This window comes from Streptopelia decaocto (assembly GCF_964273445.1).
Source record: "Streptopelia decaocto genome assembly, chromosome: 19".
NCBI lineage: Eukaryota > Metazoa > Chordata > Aves > Columbiformes > Columbidae > Streptopelia > Streptopelia decaocto.
In genome coordinates this window covers 4,819,370-4,839,382 of record NC_138674.1, presented here as the reverse complement: position 1 = coordinate 4,839,382, position 20,013 = coordinate 4,819,370, and the positions used below count along the sequence as shown (strand labels likewise).

Below are 20,013 nucleotides of genomic sequence, written 5' to 3'. Positions count from 1 at the left end.
TGGCACCAAGGGTGGGAGGGACTCAGACTGGATTTGCACCCCCATTTGCAGTGCCAGGGCCTTTTTTGGGGCAGGATCTGAGAGGGAGTTTGTGCTGGCAGAGTGGGCACCTGTGCTGCTGACCCCAGCTTAATGACGCCCTTAGTCAACTTGATGGATCTGTCTGGGCTTTCTGTTAATAAACAGCATCTGACCCGAGCTGTCTCGGAGCTGTAAGCAATAAGTCATCTTTCTGCACACGAGTGATCAGCAGTTAACAGGGCCAATTCCTCCTCCTCCAGATAACACATCACCATGTGCTGCCCCCACCACCTCACGCTGTGGGGAGGGGATACTGGTGGCTGGATCACTGTATCACTGATGTGGGTAAAGAAGTTGTGCTTTGATGAAGAAACAGCAGCATGCCACAGTTTTCATGTTGCTATTTCCCCATGCAGCCAGAAGGAAACTTTTCCCCATCCTCCTCTTCCTTGTTGGGTCACTTCTTGTTTAATCAGCTTCATATACATTTTAGAAAACTGGTGCTTTCTTTGCAAGCTCAAAAACCATCTCTCCCACCCCTGGTTCTGTGGGATGCTATAGGAACTCACAGCATCCCCGGCAGCTCTCTACCTCCCCCACCCAAGCCAACTCTACAACAAGCAGAACACTGTGGTGTTCGTTTGTTTTTATTTTGGTTTGGTTTTTTTTTTTTTTATGAGGACCAAAGATGAGCTTGTTTTCTTGTCACACCCAAGGACACGTTCAGAGAGGACCATGCCATGGTGGGATGAGGTGCAGGTCCCCAGGGGTACCACTGGGGAGCGGGCAGGCCTGCAGGCAACAGAGGTCATGGCCAGAAGCATCACCACGTGCCACGCTACTGAACAGCAGCTGCAGCATACACCTGGAGTAAAGGAACGAGATCTGAGTCCTGCGAGGGAACCGCTGCTGGGAGACCAGTGGTCAGGGGTGAGATGGGAAATCACAGCCCAGACGCTGCTCTAATGCAAGACAAACCCAGCCCAGGTCTTCCACCCTCTCCTGCCCCACAAAATTCAGATGCGACCTTTTGTCCCTGCTTTTCAACTCCCAACCCCATTTCATACTCCTTTATACCTGCCCCCAATCCCAGCACCCATTCGCAGCCGACTTGGTGCCCCATGTTTCTGAGCCCGGACTGCGAACTGACGTTCTGCCCACTCATCTGCTGGGCACAGCCGTGTCCCTGCTGCACCTTCTTCCTCCTGGCCATATTTACAATCCTCCCTCCACCCCCAAAGGGGCAGGTTTTTCTCATGCTCTGCAGCATCCCACCCCACCAGTGTACCTCCAGCCATGGGATGAGGTAGCCCTGAGCTGGAGATCCATCAGAAGGTGACACTCATAGAATCACAGAATGGTTTGGGTTGGAGGGACCTTCCCAGCTCCCCCAGTGCCCCCCCTGCCATGAGCAGGGACATCTGCACCAGCTCAGGTTGCTCAGAGCCCCGTCCAGCCTGGCCTGGGATGTCTCCAGGGATGGTTCAGCCACCACCTCTCTGGCCAACCTGGGCCAGGCTCTCACCACCCTCAGGGCCAACAATTTCTTCCTCATGTCCAGCCTGAATCTCGCTCCTTTAGTTTAAAACCATCACCCCTTGTCCTATTGCAACAGCCCCTGCTCAAATGTCTGTTACCAAACTCAACCCACTTCATCCCTGAAGAACTGATCCACCCTCCTTCCATCCCACAGCCCCAACCCAGACCTACCTTGCTCTTCATCTTGCCCTCCAATCTGTCCTCACTTGGGCACTGCAGGAGAGCACAAGAGATATAAAACCCCTGAAATCTCAACTCACTCCCCTTTTGACTTCCAAAAAAACCAAGCCAGGGCACAACCAATCCACTTATGCACACACACCAACATGCACCTGCACACACCACCCCCGTGCACACACACTCTTAGGCAATCATGCATCCCACAGTCACTGCCTGTTCTTGGCCAGCCTGTCCCCAAGATCCCAGCCACTGTGACTCCCAGGTGCTTCGTGTCCCCAGCACAGTGACAAACTCAGTCTCTGCCTGACCTCACCGTGCTGCCGCATGGCTGCACCGACAGCCCTGCCTGCAGGGCAGCGTGGCCAGGGCCAGCCGGGTCAACGCTCGCTGCACCAGCTGGAGGCTCCTGCACCAGCTGCTGCGGAGTCGAGCACTGACCCGGTGCCACATCGGCAGCCCTGTGGCTTCAGGAGGGACACAGGGTGCCGGGTGCTGCCGGATCAGAGCCCTGCCTGCATGGGAAGTAGGGCAGAGCGTGGCTCGGGGCAAACGTGTGCTGGGAAGCCATGGGAGGAGAAATAATAAGGATGACATGTTTATAAGGACACACACTACAGGCTCAGGGAAGAGCAGCTGGAAAGCTCCTCAGTAGAAAAGGACCTGGGGGTGCTGGTGAGAGCGGCTGAATATGAGTCAGCATGTGCCCAGGTGGCCAAGAGGCCACCAGCATCCTGGCTGGTACCAGCACTGGTGTGGCCAGCAGGCCCAGGGCAGTGACCGTCCCTGTGCTGGGACCTGGGGAGGACAAACCGCCAATCCTGGGGCAGTTTTGGGCCCCTCATGAAGAGAAAGGCCTTGAGGTGCTGGAGCGAGTGGAGAGAAGGGAACGGAGCTGGTGAGGGGCTGGAGCACAAGTGTGATGGGAGCGGCTGAGGGAGCTGGGGGGTTCAGCTGGAGAACAGGAGCTGAGGGGAGACCTTCTGATCTCTGAACTGCCTGAAAGGAGCTTGGAGCCAGGGGGGTCGGGCTCTGCTCCCCAGGAACAGGCGCCAGGAGCAGAGGAAACGGCCTCAAGTTGCGCCAGGGGAGGTTGAGGTTGGATGTGGGGAACAATTTCTTCCCCAAAGGGCTGTGGGGCATTGAACAGGCTGCCCAGGGCAGTGCTGGAGTCACCAGCCCTGGAGGGGTTGAACAGACTTGGAGATGAGGTTCCCAGGGACATGGGCTGGGTTAACGGTTGGACTTGATGATCTTGAGGGTCTTTTCCAACCAAAATGATTCTGTGATTCTGTAGTGAGTGTGGGTGGACACGCACCCTCCTGCCCGCCGAGGCGGGTCTGCAGCAGACAGCAGAGGCGTCTGCAAGGGGAGCAGAGCGGGGCACATCCATACAGGGTTGGGTTGGGTGCTCTGCTGAGGCAGGGAAATGTGAGCTGGGAAGTTTGGGCAGGATCCTGAAACATAAATTAAAACAACCCAGGTGCAAGTGGAGGAGTTTGGGCACAGTCCCCACACATGTGGCTGGTGGGTGGCTTGGGACACAAGTGCTGGTGGAGACAGTGAGGAGCAAGCGACTGTCCCATCCTCCACCAGCATCTCTGGCCCTTTGGCTCTGAACTTCCTGGTTTCCTTCCCACTTCTTAGACAAGACTGAGAGAAGGAGATTTCAAGATGCTTTAAGACCATAAACCAAATAAGACCAAAGCTCCAGCTTCACAAGGCTGCCCAGTGTCCTTAGCCTCCCTCATCACCAGGATTAACATAAACCAGGGACAAACCCCAGGACTGTGAAAGTGAGAGCAGGAAAAGGCAGACACAGAGACCTTCTCCTCTATCTCCTCGGCCAATCTTACCTTTCACATCAAGTTTGCAGTCTACTGAGGCTTCCCCCAAAGGGTTCACAGCTTTGCAGGTGTAGACACCCCCATCGAAAGGGCTGGGCTTGCGGATTTCCAGGGAGCAGACACCCTGGTCAATCATCGCGATGTATTTGGGGTCTTCCCGTATCTCCATCTGATTTTTCATCCATATGATTTTGGGCTAGAAGGCAGCAGGATTTGCTTATTTGTTTAAAGCGGGGAGAGAAATGACAAATATAACTGGCCCCAACTGCAGCCACCTCCCTTTGCCTTGGTGCTGCCTGAAGCTGCTGGCCCTGGTGGGATTCAGTCAGAAACAATTTGAAGAGCTAAATCTCCTGTTTTTAAGCCCTAATCTTGCCCAGACTTCCTCCCTCAGTGCAGAAGGCAATAGGACATGGTTTCAATTCAGACCACTCTCCCATCTTCATGCAGAAACACTCTAAATCTGCCCAGGTTTGACTTGGAGGACAGCTGCAGCCACCTAACCTCATCCAACCCTAACCCAACATGACCAACCGTCTCCCAACACCTCCAACCACCTGCAAAAACCCCACCGCTGGCTGCCCGCACACACGGGCGATATTGTCCATGGAGGAACCACTGACCTGGGGGAAGCCCCGGACGCTGCAGAAGAGATGTGTGCTGTAGCCCCGGGTGGTGGTTCGGTCTGTCAGGGGTTGGGTGAACTTTGGAGGCTCCATCATGTCCCTTTGGGGGATCTTCTCTGCCTGGTAGGTAGTTTCTAAGAAAATAATGAATTCTAGGTTGAGGCGGAATCCAGGTTCCTGGGCTGACCAGAATATGGTTTTGGGAACTCAGCCCAAGGTACCTCAAAATACTTATGCTCCCTCACAAAATAAGCCAGACAGCACCTAGCCTGACCTGAGGCGCTGGTCTTCAGCTTAGACCAGCCCTGTCTATAAATCCCTTCTCATCCAGTGATGCCACATTAGTGCCCAGTCCCTGCAGGGGACAGGGGAGATGACAAACCGCAAACCAACACCATATGTGCAGCACGTCAGATCCAGACCAGGCACCTCTCTGGATCTCCTAGTCCATCCCCAAAATCCAGTGCACAGAAATAGGAGCTGGAGGTAAGGTCTGCAGGTGGCAGAGACCCCAACTCACTGTGTGCTACCAGGGAGCAGGATGGGAATAGATAGGGCTGAGGGATGCTGGGTTAGAGATTTGGCTCTGAGATGGAGCAGGGGGCTTTTTCTCTGCTCGTCCTGAGCTGCAGGGCCCAAAACCAGGGCTGTTCCTCACCCCTCCTGGCTCCTGCTTCCATCTCACCCCAGGCATGTCCATCCTTTGATCCCTTCCAGAGAGCTGACCATGGCACAAGCTTTCCCCAAAGGAGAAAGGAGATGTAGAAGGAGGGAAGAGCACCCCTGGACCTCCACCTTGGGGACACATGGCCTCACCCTGCAGGGCTCATCCTGGGGACCAGCCCAGCAGCATCACCACGACACTGAGGAAGCCCCACTAGCCCAAATGGAGACAGGACCCCTCTTGCCCACCACCACCCCCAAACCTCAAGGCAAGTGCTGATCCCTACTTGTCTTCTGGATGTGGGCCACCCCGGAGGCGACGGCTGCTGTTTCGCTCAGCCCGCAGCCGTTTTCCGCGAACACTCGGAAGGAGTAGGTGTTGCCAATGATGAGGTCGGAGATGGTGCAGCTGGTGCGGGTGCAGTGCTCCAGCACCGTGAACCATTGCTGGGAGGGAAAAACGAAACAAGAGTGTTGAGGAAAAGCAGCTTGTCCAAAGGATGGGGAAGGTGTGGGGGACACACGGGTGTGCAGCTGCCCCTTTCCCAGTAAGGGCACCCCAGCACCATGACACAGGAGTCCTGGGGATGCCCAGACTCACCCCACTCTTCTTGTCTGACTTCTGCACGACGTAGCCCTTGATCTCAGAGTTCCCATTGTCTGCCGGGGGGCTCCATTCCAGGGCCACATTAAAGCCCCATACGTCCACCAGCTTCAGGTTCTGGGGGGGGCCTGGTGGCTCTGTAAATACAAACCCACACAGGGTGGCATCCTAATTTGCTCCCACCAAATTCTGCACCTTGACCATCCTTTACACCTCATTTTTAATCTGTTTTCACCCTTTTGCAGCACACATGGGATGAGAAGCTGCGATGGGGCATGGGCTGGCAGGAACCCTGCATCCCCAACCAGAGGATATCACCTCCATGATCCTGGAGAAGATCCCACTGGAAGAGGGACACAAAAGTCCCTTGCCTTGTTGCTGGCGCTGTCCCATCCCACCCAGAACAGGAGCTTCCCCCATTTAAGAGGTAGAAACAAGTCCCAGAGAGACCCTGCAGGGCCCCATCCCCAGCCTTACCAATCACTTGGATGTCCAGGGTGGCCTTGTCCTCTGCTCCGTTTATCCGCACGGTGAGCTCATACTTGCCCGAGTCGCTGCGCTGCGACTGGCGGATGTAGAAGATGGTGTCCTTGTCTGTGTTGCGGATGTTGATGCGGCTGGTGTCCAGGGGCTGGCCACCCTTGGTCCAGATCACCTCGGGCTGCGGCTTTCCCTGGAGCAACAGGCAGGTTGGGAGCTGCTGGAGCGCAGGGTCCCAACTGGTCCTGCTGGGAAGGACGGGTGGGCAAAACCACCCTGCTGTGTCCAGGCAGCAGTGGCCTGGATGTGGCCTCTCCCATCCAGCAGTGCCCAGGGAAGAACCCACAGCCCTACCCTGCCAACCCCACTGATGGGAAGTCATCAGGCTCCAGGGATGATGCTGGAACATGCTCTTCTCCCAGAGTTCTCATAGAGCAAGCCCAGCTTTACGTGCCCAGGGCACTGCAGGCAGAGCTGTGCTCCTGTTGCCCAGGCACTGAGACAACTGTGTTTGATGTTGTCCCATTACCAACATCATCAATAAAGACATAGCAAAGGAGAGCTAGACAGGAATGGGGAAGGGGTTCCCACCCCGTTTCCCACCCCCAGTCCATGAGACATGGTGACCAGGATAAGTAAGCCCATGGTTGGCCCCAACCATATCAAGGTGGCTAGAAAAGTCACTGCAGAAGCTAACCTGCAGTGAAAAATCTTGGGGGATTAAATCCCAAATCGCCCACCTACCTGGAAAGGGATCATCACGTTCACGGCATCCCCAACATGCCTGAAATAAGTCTGCCGCAGGTGACGGGGCAAGCGGATCTTCGGGAGCTCTGGGGACCAGAAAGTCATGCCATGGGGCCAAGGCAATTACAGCCCTCAACTGGTTGACCCACCTGGTGCATTCCCCTGCATGGTCATCAGGGAAACCCACCCAGAAACGTGGCCACCTCTGCCTTCTCATCTCCTGGACAGGAGTCTCGACACCCTACCCATTGTCTGAACCCCAGAATTATATCCATCCTTGAGATACCAGGTCACCAACTCAACGGCAGCACCCCAATGGACCATTTACCCCCTTCACTAGAGCCAGGCTATGGAGACCAACATGGGCTTAACCAGAAGAGCCACAGCACAGCCCATACTAGCGAGGCAGAGGACAGCATCTCCCAGTTAGGAAATATTTCCCCCCCCAGCTCAGAGCAGGCTTTCCAGAGGCACACAACCCAACTTCCAGCAAGGACAAGGCTCACCAGACCTCCACCAAGGCCATCAAGGGACCAAGGCGGTGCATGGTTACTCGCAGCAGAGCTGTGAAAGCCCTGGGCTTAAAATGAAGGCTAACGTCCCCAAGGGAACATAACAAAGATAAGCAAAAAACCCACTGGAGAATGCTGATGGAGCGTGTGTCTCCTTCTCAGGGTGAAAATAGCAGCCGTGTAACCCTACCGGCCCGGTGCCGCTTGGTGATCCTTCTGGAAAGGCATTGGGTTTACGTGAGCCCCTCATAAAAGAGCTGCGTGTCTGTGCCTGGATTAAACGTGCTGCAGCTTAGCTCTGGGGAGGGGGAACGGTCAGAATTAAACTGGGACTGAGCGACGGTTAAACAGCTGAGAGGGTGAAACGCCGACGGTGGGCTGGGGAGGGCAGGGAGATGCCCGACGGTCCCAGATGGCCCCACCAACAGCTGAGATGGTCTCTCCTACACTCGTGCTGCTGTTGCTCTGGGGATCCACACATCGATGCTGCCACTTGGGCTCATCAGTCTCAGCGGCGCAGAGAAACCTGATCTTGGTGGAGGAATGTTAATTCATGGGTGTTTGACCCAGCTCACACGTGCCTTGCCCAGCCGGTGGCTGAGGGACACACTGCCACGGGTGGGAAGGCATTTTTCCTGCCCCAGCTCCCTGCAAAACACGCCTCCCACACCAAAACTTCATCTGGTTTCTCCTCGTCTCTCTCCGCTTCCCAAACCCACTCGTCCCACCTGTTTTTAAACTCTCTGCCGTCTGTCTTGCTGCTATTTAAAATCCCTTGTGATGCTATAAATGAACTGGTGAGAGGTACAAAACGTGGTCCCGAACAAAATGTGAAGACCAGAAAGCAGCAGATGGGGCAGAGAGGAGCAGACTCGCCACCTGATACCCACCAGTGCCACCGGGGTGGACACAGGGAGACAGAGGGACATTGAGAGCTCATTTGGTCCTCAGCAAAGCCAGGCAGTGTGCACAGGGCTGTATTCCAAACGAAATGCAAAAATAGGCAAGTGCAATTTGCTGATGAAGAGTTTCCGTTAGCAAAAAGAAATAGAAAGAAGAAGAAAACCCTGCCAGCGTGGGGTAAGAACAAGTCCCACGTGGGTCTTTCAGCTCTTTGGGTTTGACACCTCTCAGTGGGTACAGGTGGCTGGGACATAGCTCAGGCAGCAGGGACGGGAGGGTTGGACTGGTGGGTGCAGCATGGGACTGGAAGTGGGAAACATGAGCTGTGTATTTGGCATGTCTTGCCCATTCCCTGTGCCTCAGTTTCCCCAGTCCCACAAGGTATGGTGGGATCCCTTTGAGATTGGGAGGTGAACACGGCAGCAGACACCAACCACTAAACCACGTCCACCTTCTCTGAGCAAACTGAGAGGACAGACCCTGCAGGACCCGTTCCCAATGCTGATAGTGTTCTCCAAGCCTTTTCTTATGAAAAGCTGATGGTTCCTGGAATAACTCATGCTATTATTATCACTGTTCTTAAGCAGCTGAGGAATCCAGGGTGTCCTTTGAGTAACAGGAAAACTTGTGCATTAATAATTCCTTGTAAAGGGAAAATAACGCTATATTTGCTGTTTGATAAATGAAAACCAGACTTGCAATTGTACGTCAGCCTCAGCACATTCACAGCACCCCAGGAGGAATGCGAGTCTTGCCAAGCATGGGAGCAAGCTCTTCATTAGCGAGTTCAACATGATTAAAGTTCCTGTGCTCCAGACTACCAGTTCTTGGCTTTCCATAGCTAAATAAACAAAGCTGTCCGGTGTGTATGTGATGGGGTATTGAGATGTAATCGTGGCCAAGGAGAAATGTGCTGAAAGTGATCCCGTTTCTGAGCTCTTGTGCTGAAGTGGGAAAACATGGCTCTGCATTTTGAGTCTTTCACCCCCAAAGCCTCATCAACTACAAGGTCAGTGGTCTGGAGGTCAGGAAGCTGCTCCAACCCACCCCAAGGGAACTGGACACAGTTATTGAGAATAACATCTCGGCCAAAGGCTGGATTGGCAGGTGTGAGAGGACAGAGGCTGCTCAGGGATGGGCTGTGATTTCTCTGTGCTGCTGACAAAGCAGATGGGAATTACACGGCAGGAGTGGTACTCACGGAGGATCTCTCTGATGACAACTGGCTGGTCCAAAGTAGCTGGGACGCTGGCCCCGCTGGCACTGATGGCCTTGACCCGTATGTGGATCTTGTCACCGGAGCTGAGGTTCTGGACCGTGTACCGGGTGGAAAGAAAAGGCTCCTCGTTCGCAGCCTTCCAGTCTGTACCTGTGATGAACCCAGCAGAGCACTTCAGGTGTGCGACGGACAGATGGACACACACCCCAAACAGGGGGCGACACCCAGAGGCAAAAAAACACTACCCTGTGAAGACTGAACTATTTGAGACAGAAAAAGGTATTTCATAGGGGAAATTGGCCACCCAACCCTCCCCAGGAGTGTGGGGTATGAAATGCTGGCAGAAGCTCAACTGTTGGGCAGGAGGTTATTTGCTAGAAGGAAAACACATTAGGCCAGCAAACATGGTCCCTGCTGACCTTCCAAGTGCATTTCTGGAAGGAGTTAAGATCTTCTGACCACCCTGCCAGCCAGTCTGCTCCTCTTACTGCTCCAGGATAGCTCCTTGGGGCTTACCATGCTCCTCAGAGCACCCTCCACTTTGGGCAAGGTCTGCTCAACACCCACCACCAGCCAGCTAGACCTCTCCAACTGCTCCTCCTGCTTGGAGGGGACATCTCAAGCTCACCCCACTGCCAAGAAGTAGAAGGTCTCCCACATCAGCCAGCTAACAGCCTCACAATGTAACAAACCTTTTAGGAGGTTTCTCAGTTTACAAAACACACCACCCCAGGCAGTAAAGGGCTGGCTGTACCTGGAGGGCAACTATAGCAACCCACATGTGCCAAGGTTGACTAAGCCACCATGTCCACCTTGAAAACAAGAAGGTTTTCCTGTCAGTGCCATCAGACCAGCCCAATCCCAACAGCTCATCTTTCCCTTCACCACTGGCATTACTCAAACCTCACTCAAATCTCACCATATTTTAGCTAACCCAGGGTCTTGCACCAGCCCAAATACAGCAGTCACAGGGCCTGTGTGGTTATGACTGAATGACTAGAGGTCTCCTGTCACTCACCCAAGCCCAAAGCAAGCTAGGAGAGCATCCGAAGCTGTGACCTCCAGGAATGGCTGCATCTTTCCTTGCCCTGTGCAAGGGCCTCCTCACGCATCCCATCCAGCCGTGGTTCCCTCCCCAGTCCCCAGCCCAATGTTGAAAGCCTCTCACAGCCAAGCATGTGTTCAGTGTGTCTGCCACAAGCTAATCAGCCAAGGGTCATAGATCAAGTTCCCCACTGCCCCCAGAGCACCTTGGTCTCCCAAACCACTCCAGCCTCATGCAGCCCACCAGCCCCAGCCTCTCTTTGCAGATCCCCAGGTGAACCTGCTTTAGCAGGTGGGTTGGACTAGATGATCTCCAGAGGTCAGTCCCAACCCCAACCATGCTGTGATTCAATTCCCCCAGCCACACAGGTCATTCATTCTCACCCCAAAGCCAAGCAGGCCTTCAAGACTGTGCCCAACACATAAATCTTATCTGCCTACCCCATTCCACCAACCAGCAATGCAACCGGAGAACCACAGATCATCATTACCACCCAGCAGCCCACCTCCATCCACCACAGCCATGCTCCTGCCAGGCATCTGGAGCCTCATGTCTCTGGGGCAGGGCTGACGCATGCCAGCCCCCCTTGCACTTCCCAGGATCTTTTCCTCCCTCATCCTCCCACCTTATCCCATTCCTTCTCCACTTCTTCTTGGGCAAACATGGGAGAACTGCATTTTCTTCCTCCTGAGGTCTTGCATGACCATCCCAGCTCCAGGTCTGAGCAGAGCTGGAGTTCATCAGAGACCATCCTCAGTGGGTACACTGGTCTCTCCTCCACCCTCTAGATGGACATGGCAATGACATAAAATCCCCAATAAAGGGATCACTACTCTCCGAAGCCAATGGGAAACCCCTCTACTCCATGGAAAAAAAAAAAATATACCATTTTAAATAAAGTCTTTTAGGCAAAAAAAAGGAAATGGTGCTCAGGGAAATGAGCTGCTGGGTTCTGCCCAGCTCTATCCCACACCTCGGCAGAAACACACAAGCTCTCCGTGCTTATGAGGCAAGAAAGCACAAGCCTACTTCCATCTTTGCAGATCTCCACCACGTATCCATCCAGGCCCGACCGTCCTGTCTGCTCCGGGGCTTTCCAGGTCAACGTAACGGAGTTTTGGCTCACTTCTTCCACAGCCAAGGACAAGGGGGAGCTGGGTGGCTCTGTAACAAACCCGCAGTGCTGAGGACTCGAGGCTCTCGAGTACAACCACCCAATCTCCGTGTTGGTCTTCACCCCCCGCCCATCCTCCTAATCCCACTCCAAAAATACCCTTGATGACTTCATCCCTCCATCCCTTCACCCCAGCATCCCCATGTCTCCCCTTCCCACTTCAGTGTCCGGTCCCCTCCTCACCTTCTTTTGGTTTCTCAGGTTCAGGAGCTGGGGTTTCAGCTGGAGGGGCTGGGGGACCTTCTTGAGGGGCTGGAGTTGCCTCTGTGGTGGGGACAGGGGCAGATTCGCCTGCGGGGGCTGCGGGCTGCTCTGCGGCAGGGGGATGTTCAGGGGCTGAGGGCTCTTCAGCAGCTGGGGCTGATGCTGGTTCCTCCTTTGGGGCTGATGCTGGTTCCTCCTTTGGGGCTGATTCTGGTTCTTCCTTTGGGGCTGGTGCTGGTTCTTCTTTTGGGGCTGGTGCTGGTTCTTCTTTTGGGGCTGGTGCTGGTTCTTCCTTTGGGGCTGGTGCCGTCTCTTTCTTAGCAGACGTCGACTCTTTCTTTGGGGCTGCTGATGCTTTCTTTGGAGCTGCCGCCGCTTTCTTTGGAGCCGCTGGAGGTGCAGTTTTGCCTGTCATTGCTGCAAAGCCTGGGGGCTGCGGAAGGGGATGTTTTGGGGTCTCTACTCCGGGATCTCTGCTCTGGATTGAGGTCCCTGCTCCAGACCAAGGGTCTCTCCTCCAAGCGTGAGATCTTGACTCTGAAACAGGAATCCCTGCTCTGGACCAGGCGTCTCCACTGCACGGACGGTTTCTGCTCTGGTATGGCTGTGCTGGGAGGGGGGAACCAGGTCACTGAGCCAGAACAGGGGCTGAGAGATTTTTATAGGCTTCGGCTGGCACTTGTCACCTCCCTGCAAACCAATCTGCCTGCGCAGGCGGGGGCCGCCAGGAATAGCCACCCGGGACCTGCACATTCAGCAGGGATAGCAGCACATGGTCCTGCCCCCCCGTCACCCCGCCACCCCCCTGGTCTCACACGCACGGGACTGGGCAGGCCAGGGCCAGGTCACCTTTCTTTGGGGACATGGCTCCTGTCCCCAGCACCAAGAGGCCGTCCAGCCAAGGACTTTCCAGCTCCCACACTGCCCCTCCAAGCCCCACCCCCAGCCTCCTCATTTACCCTGCACCCCCCATGCCTTCCCCAAGCCCCTGCTTAGACACCAGAACCCCCCACTCCAATCCTCCTTGTTAATCCTGCATTGACCCCCCCAACCCAGCTGTTCCCCTCCATGTCCTCCCATAGGTCCCACTGTAACCCCAGATCCCCAGCCTCAACCTCAGTCCCACAATTGTTGAGGTTGGAAGGATCTTGGGATCCTCTGAGTCAACCCATCTGCCTTGCGCCCCTGACCCACGTTCCTGGAGAAGACTGATCACCAGTCAGCCCTACGCCATGTCCTCCAGCCTCTGCCCTGCCCATCAACCAGGACCTTGTCCATGGACTCTGGTCACCCCAGGACTCGTGTTAACAGACCTTCTGTTAGCCCTCAAACCCCAAAGACCCCACTGACCGAGGAAAGCCCCATTAGTCCTATAAGATATAACACCACTCACCCCTGTCCTTGCTTCCATCACTTGCCAGGCTCTCTATGAGATGCTACTAAAAATGTCTCCATAACCTATGGTCTTATTCCTCAGCCTTCTGCAAATTCAAGTTGACAGAGCATTTTCTCCTGTTCTTCAGCTACTTGCCTGCCTCCAGGGATGCTGCTGTGGAGAGGCCAAGCAAGCCCGGCTCTCCTGGCTGTTGGTCCAAATGCTCACGGTTTCATGGTCCTCAGGAAACATCTCCAAACCTGGACATCATGGTCAAGAGGCATCTCTGAGACAGACAGAGCATGAAGCTATGTACAGGGCCAGATGATCTGAGCTTTGCTAACAAGGGGGTGGTTTTCCAGGTGTGGGGAGCTGTGGTCACCCAGGAAGGGGAGGGAGAGAAGAGCAAAACCCCATTGGCCAGGCTGGTCTTTAAAGGGATGATGACATCCCCAAAAAGAACCCCAGGGCTCCGAGCGATGTATCCCAGCTGGAGGAGGACCCATGGATCAGCTGGGAAGAGGAGATGGTGAGAGGAGGCCAGGGCAGCTCTGTGGTCCATCAGGCTGTCATGGAGGTGTTGATCTTGGCCAGAGGCTGAGCTGGGCTCCTGGCTGCAAGACAGCAGCAGGTGAGCACTGATGGTTGCAGGGACACATCATCCCAAAGTCCCCTGCCACTAGTGCTCTGCAAAAACAGACAGCAAGATGTGCAAACACCCAGCCCCAGAAAGAGCACGAAGGAGACCCCCACGCTTTCTGCTCGCCCTGCTCCTCCTGTAAGCTGAGAAGACAGCTCGTCACAACCACCAGCCTGGCACGACAGACGGGGATCGGACAACACAAGTGCAAACCTGGTCCGCATGGGCTCTGATCCCACCCGGCAGCAGCACGAGCCTCCTGCTCCAGCTGGGGACATTCTTGTCCCCTGGTTATTTCAGCAACAGTGTTTGGCAGCAGGATGGACCCAAGACACCAAGAAATGGTATCAGTATCTCAAGGAGGGCATGTTTGTGGAAGGTGTCCCTTCCCATAGCAAGGGGATTGGGACTAAATGATTTTGAAGGTCCCTTCCAACCCAAGCCATTCTATGATCCTACGTTTCCTCCAAAACTATGTGATAACACAGATGTTCCTCGATTACTTCCACCAGTGAGGGAGAATATAACTAATAAAGCCTCCTCCTTCCCCAAAATACCTTTGGGATGCCTGAGGGATGACCTCCCTGAGGCAGGAGAAGGTGATATTGGGCTCCTGGACATTTTTGCTGCCTGAAGACCATGTATGGTGCTGACAGCCCCTCCTGCTCCCTGGACCAGCCTGGAGGGGCTCAAATTTGCCAAGTGGGTCATGAACTAGAACATCTTCTGTAGCTACTCTGGCAAAGGACAACAGCCCTGCTCCCCAGCACAATGAAACAGGGCTGGAGGAGACCATCCATCCGTCCTGCTCCCACAACCAGCAGTGCTACTCAGAAGTTTTCTGCGTCTTTTATAAAAGCGATCATGATGTCTAATCTAAACCAAAATCATTTGCAAAAAGCAGGCTTTTTTTAATTATGAGTCAAGAAAAGCAATTTTAAAAGCTCAGGGAAAAAAAAAGATCGATACAAAACTCTAGTTCATAAGGAAATGAGCACTCAGATTTCTCTCCTATTTCAATTTGTGTGAGCGTGGTTGAAAAATAGAAGAAAGGAAAATAACATCGATGCAATAATTTCACTTGAAGTTCTTTATTTGAAGAAAACTTGAATTTTTCAACCTTCTCGATGATGTTTAGACGCTGTTTTCTCTGCTGACTCACAGGATGACTCAGAGGTTACGAGCAAGTGAATCAACATGGTTTATAATCCAGACTTATCTGGGCCATGTTACTGTAGTATATTGGCATTCTATTTATTCACACATTGCCGACAAGACCATGGCACATTGAGCAAACTCAAGCATGGAAACACTACACTCACTGTAGATGACAAAGGCATCGTGGCAGGTTGCCCAAGTCCAAAGTTAAAGGGTTTCCCTTGATGATCAGACTTGGGAGCTGGAAGTTATTTACCTACCACAAAGGCTTCACTTGCAGATGCACAACAGGGAGGGAGAATCTGCTCCCATGGAGTCATTTCACCTACAAGGATGGGAACAGGGTGTCTCAGCCCCCCAGTTTTGGGGTGAGAGAGCTAAAATGAGTCTGGCATCGGCAACAAAAGGAAATGCCCAGTGGTGCGATTCCTCCACCTTGGCACGAAAACTAAGAGAACATGGAGTGGGCTGCGCTGGCTGCTCCTGCAGGCAGCTGGGAGGGTTGAACATTAAAATTTTAGTAATAATTTAAATATCAAATACATTTTTGCCTGAAACTCCTGAAAAATGTTTCAGGTTTTAGCCAAAATGCAGGGTTTTCTTGTTTTCCAGTGAGAAAAGATCTCTTCTCTACAGAAAGCAGGCACTTTTTATAAATTGGTTTTGACCCACATTTCCAGCCCACTGCACCATTGATACGTTGCCTTACTTATCTCCCAGGTGACATATAGGTCTAAATAACGAGAGTATCATTTCTTCCTGAAAGGATCAGATCTTCCTCATGTCACTGTTACTCAAAACCCCCAAGAGACACCACACAGTCATCATTCAACTGGGTTTACCAACAGGACCCCGCTGCAAAGAGAGAAACCAAAAAGCATCAGGTCTACCCATTCACCCAGACTCCCCAGTTTAGGAAATCACAGCATCAGAGACCTGCCAGGTGGGGTGGGGGAGACCCTTGGCGACACCTTTCCCCATCCCAACAGCCAATACATCGGTGCGGGAAGACAGAAGATGCCTCTGAAAGCTGGGGCAAATCCTGGAGGCTTTTGGAGATTAAGACCATCCCTCCAGGATTAGACAGGACATGATGAGACCTTCCCACTTGCACATCGTAAAGCAAAGCAGAGATGCCAAAGGCCCAGAATAAATGAAGGGTCCACATCATCTGGGTGGGAAGGGCTCCTTGAAGCCATAACGTCTTCTGCTCTTGTCCCTGTCCCTGTGAACTTTTCTGGAAACCCTAGTGGGCTCTTTGCACCCCAGGAGGACTGTGAAAGCAGCGGGGTGGATGTCACATGCTGCTACCTGGGCCACCACTGGTTCTGGGCATGGCATCATGAGGTCTTTGGCACAAGCAATGTGCTTCACTGGGGCAGAGGACAGAGCCAGACAGCAAGGAATGGCAAGGAGCAGTCAACCATAGCCTGTATCAGCATGGGGAAGGGGACAAACAAGACTGACAGGGTCCCCATTTCCATCCCCAGTGGGATATATTCAAAGCCACCCAACAGGAGAGAGCAGGAACCATCCCCACCTCCCCACCGTCACATAAACTTCTGTGCACATTGTATGGACTGCGAGTCTACTGGAGTCACCACAAATGGCCAGAAAAATGCCCAAACCTCCTCAATTTAAGCAGCAAAAAGGTTCTAAATCCCCCTTTTGGGGAAGGACATCACTGCTGGTTACGGATGCAGCTGGAGATGGCTCCTGAAACCTCCAGAAAACCAAGGAGGCCGTATGGAAAACACACAGTGGCGACCACCAATGCCAGCAGGGTTGCGGCTTGGGGCAGCCACATCTCGTCTCCCCGCGGCATGTCCAGCCTCCGTGTCACCGGGATATTCGCAGCGCGCTGAGTCAAGCGGCCGGGGCAGGCGGCAGGTGGGCTGAGACGCAGACAAGCTTTCCACTTTGTGTGTCGCACGCAAGAGGACGCTTACTTCATCCCAAAGCAATGACCACAGGCTTGAGCTCCCGGGGCCAAGCTGGGACATGGGCTCGACCCCTCTCCCAAAGGCCCACTGGGGTAGTTCTTGTTGTGGTGTCACCCTGGAGCAGGAGTTTTAAACAAGTATTGCTTTAAAATCACAGAATGACAGACTGGTTGGGGTTGCAGGAGCTCTGTAGATCCCCAGCCCAGCCCTGCTCACGCAGGGTCACAGAGCAGATCACACAGGTGGGTCCAGGGGGTTTGAATGTCTCAGAGAAGGAGACTCCACACCCGCTCTGGGCAGCCTGGGCCAGGCTCTGGCACCTCCCAGCAAACAAGTTTCTGCTCATGTTCACATGGAGCCTCCTGTGTTTCAGTCTGTGCCCGTTGCCCCTCACCCTGGTGTTGGGCACCACTGAACAGAGTCTGGTCCATCCTCTGACACCCACCCTGAGTTATTGATCCCATTGATCAGATCCCTCTCAGCTTCTCTTCTCCAGCTCAATAGCCCCAGCTCTCTCAGCCTTTCCTCATCACAAAGATGCTCCAGAGCCCTGAGCGTCTTTGTGTCCCTCTGCTGGACCGGTGGGGTAGCAGGTAATGCAAGGATGTCCCCGAGGCGTGTCCGAGGGGTTTGCTGAGGGCTGCCCTTCCCTGGATGCTCTGAAGAAACTGGGATCTGATCCCTTAAGGAGCAGCATGACCTGGACCTGCCCCATGTCCCTCTCTAACCCCAGCACCTTGGTTTGGGAGCATCTGTGCTGTGCCCCCCTCCCTGGAGTTTGCTGGATCAGAGGGAGGGTTTGGCCATCCCCAAATCCCAGTGACTCCCTCCAGGCCCCAGTAAACCAGGAAGACAAACCAGTTTGGCGTTGTCCGACCCAGCTGCACCCTTCCCTGCTGCCACCAGGGAGCATCATGGGGACATTTAATCACGCTGTCCTCATCCACCTGAAACCCTCCAGACATCGTGCCAGGCTTTGGGAAAATGCTGTTCCCTTTATGCATGGTCCTTAGTGTCCCCGGTGTCCCCCCAGCCAGCTTTGACCCAGCCCTGCTTAGGACACAGGGTGCCAGCTGCCGTGATCAGGGCACGTCCCCGCAGGGTGCTGCTCCCTGTCCTGTCCCATCCCTGCTGTCCCCATCCAGCACAGTGTGGCAGCCCTGGGCCTTCCCTGGAGGAAGCGTCAACCCAAAGCATATCCAGAGCAGCTGGGCCAGGACGTGGGCTTCAGAGACCAAGGGAGTTTTGATCTGTTGGCCCAATAACCTGCAAGGAAACAACCATGGAAGAGGATGCTCCATCATCATCCTTGTCTGTGTGCATGGACACTCTTGCGGTTTTGACCAAGGGCCAGGGCTGAGGCTGGTGGTGGCTTTTGCCATGAGCACGTACGATTGTTCCCATCTCCCGTGGGTTAGGAGGTGGCAAAGATCCCAAGGGATCTGGGGACAAGAGGGAGAGATATGGGGTCCTGTGCCTCCCAAGCACTGGTCCTTAGAAAGGAGACAGACTTCTCCAGCAAGCAGTGGGACAGACAGAGGGACCATCCCCACCACCAGCTGGAAATGCCCTGGGATCTCACTGGGTGACAGTGGCCAGAGGCATCATTCCTGCCCAGCACCTGTAAAGCCCTTGAGGATCCCGTGGGTGGTAAAACACTGCAGGAATGCGAAGGGACGTGCCGGGCTCTCACCCAGCCCTGGGTGCCACTGAAAGTGAGAAGCTGATTTAATTTCACCACCTGCAAAGCCCTTGGGGAGGTGGACACGGCCAGGAGGGCACCAGGGCTGGTTATTTTCTGTCCCTGGCAGTGTGACTTGCAAAGCAAAGTGTCGGGGCTCTTCATGAATTCACATCCTCCTGCAAGCCAGGACCCGACCCACATCCCACCCCACTACCTGGATGAGAAAAAGCACCCTCGTGGTCCCTTTTTAACCATGGTCACACTCATGGGGTGCAGAAGAAGCTGATGTCCTTTTGCACAGCAACCAGGAGGGACGTGAGGGACACGGAGGGAGCAGCCAGTGATGGGTTATCTGATCCCGGCAGCTCCGGTGTAAACTTAGCATGGCCTTTCGGAAAGTACTTGCTGTGGCAAAACACGCAGTAAATCACTGTTCTGAATGCCAACAATATTTTGAGATTAGCAAATCTTACAGAGCTCCTTGGGTTAAAGCTCAGTTTGGGGTCGTGGTTTGCAGCCCTGACAGAGTAACTGAGGGGGGGTCTCAGCCCCCAGGTGCCCCCCAGCCTGCAGGGATTGCACCCAGCTGCAAATCTTAATGTTCTGTGGAGGAGATGGGGAGAGGTCTGCGGTCAGCATGGGGTGTGGGGCTGCAGGACCCCCGTGCTCACAGGAGTGCCCACCCGAGCAGCAGGACCAGCCCTTGGCCTCAAGTTGCGCCAGGGGAGGCTGAGGTTGGATCTGGGAACAATTTCTTCCCCAAAGGGCTGTGGGGCATTGGAACAGGCTGCCCAGGGCAGTGCTGGAGTCACCATCCCTGGAGGGCTGGACAGACGGACATGAGGTTCTCAGGACACGGGGCAGTGCCGGGGTGAGGGAATGGTTGGACTCCATGATCTTGAGAGTCTCTTCCAACCAAAACGATTCTGTGATTCTATGATTCCCCTGCCCTTCCCTTCCCAGCCCACTCAGCCCAGCTTGGAAAACTCCCAATTTCCTCCTTTTTAAAAATCAAGTAGCAAAACAAGCTCCTCACTGGCTGCCCTGGACCTTTCCAGCATCTCCCCAGGGTGAGCCACTGTGACCCCCAGCACCATCACCCTGTCCTCCCCATCCCCAGTGTCCCCGGTGTCCCCAGCACTGGAAGGTCACTGAACCACAACCCTTTGGGGTGGGGATTCCCAGGACTTCACAAAAGCCACCCAGGAGGTTGGACCTCGGTGCCACCACCTCCAGACACACCACGAGTTTTCCAGGCTCAGCTGAGGTTCATCCTGCACCAGGGTGGGACAAGGAGGAGGGGAGAAGCCCTTTGAATTGAGCAGGATAAAGGGCAGCAAGCACGTGGGAGCCAAAACCAGGTGCATCCTGATGGAAAATAAGCTGTAGACTACCCACACCAACATGGCCCAGAGGTGGCATTTTAACCCAGGACGAGTTGCTGGCTCTGTA

The 20,013-nt window shown here is 54.3% G+C and overlaps 1 protein-coding gene across 1 annotated transcript; it reads right to left on the bottom strand.

The window, feature by feature from the left end:
- Positions 1-652: 652 nt before the first annotated feature.
- MYBPH (myosin binding protein H) lies at positions 653-12,403 on the bottom strand. Its single transcript, XM_082069527.1, has 11 exons — positions 11,741-12,403; positions 11,413-11,547; positions 9,321-9,488; positions 6,702-6,790; positions 5,955-6,150; positions 5,475-5,614; positions 5,161-5,320; positions 4,208-4,344; positions 3,594-3,780; positions 1,732-1,773; positions 653-886 (listed from the first exon to the last, which is right to left on the bottom strand). The coding sequence occupies exons 1-10, from the start codon at positions 12,174-12,176 to the stop codon at positions 1,763-1,765; spliced, it is 1,659 nt and encodes a 552-aa protein (XP_081925653.1). The 5' UTR covers positions 12,177-12,403; the 3' UTR covers positions 653-886; positions 1,732-1,762.
- Positions 12,404-20,013: the final 7,610 nt, after the last annotated feature.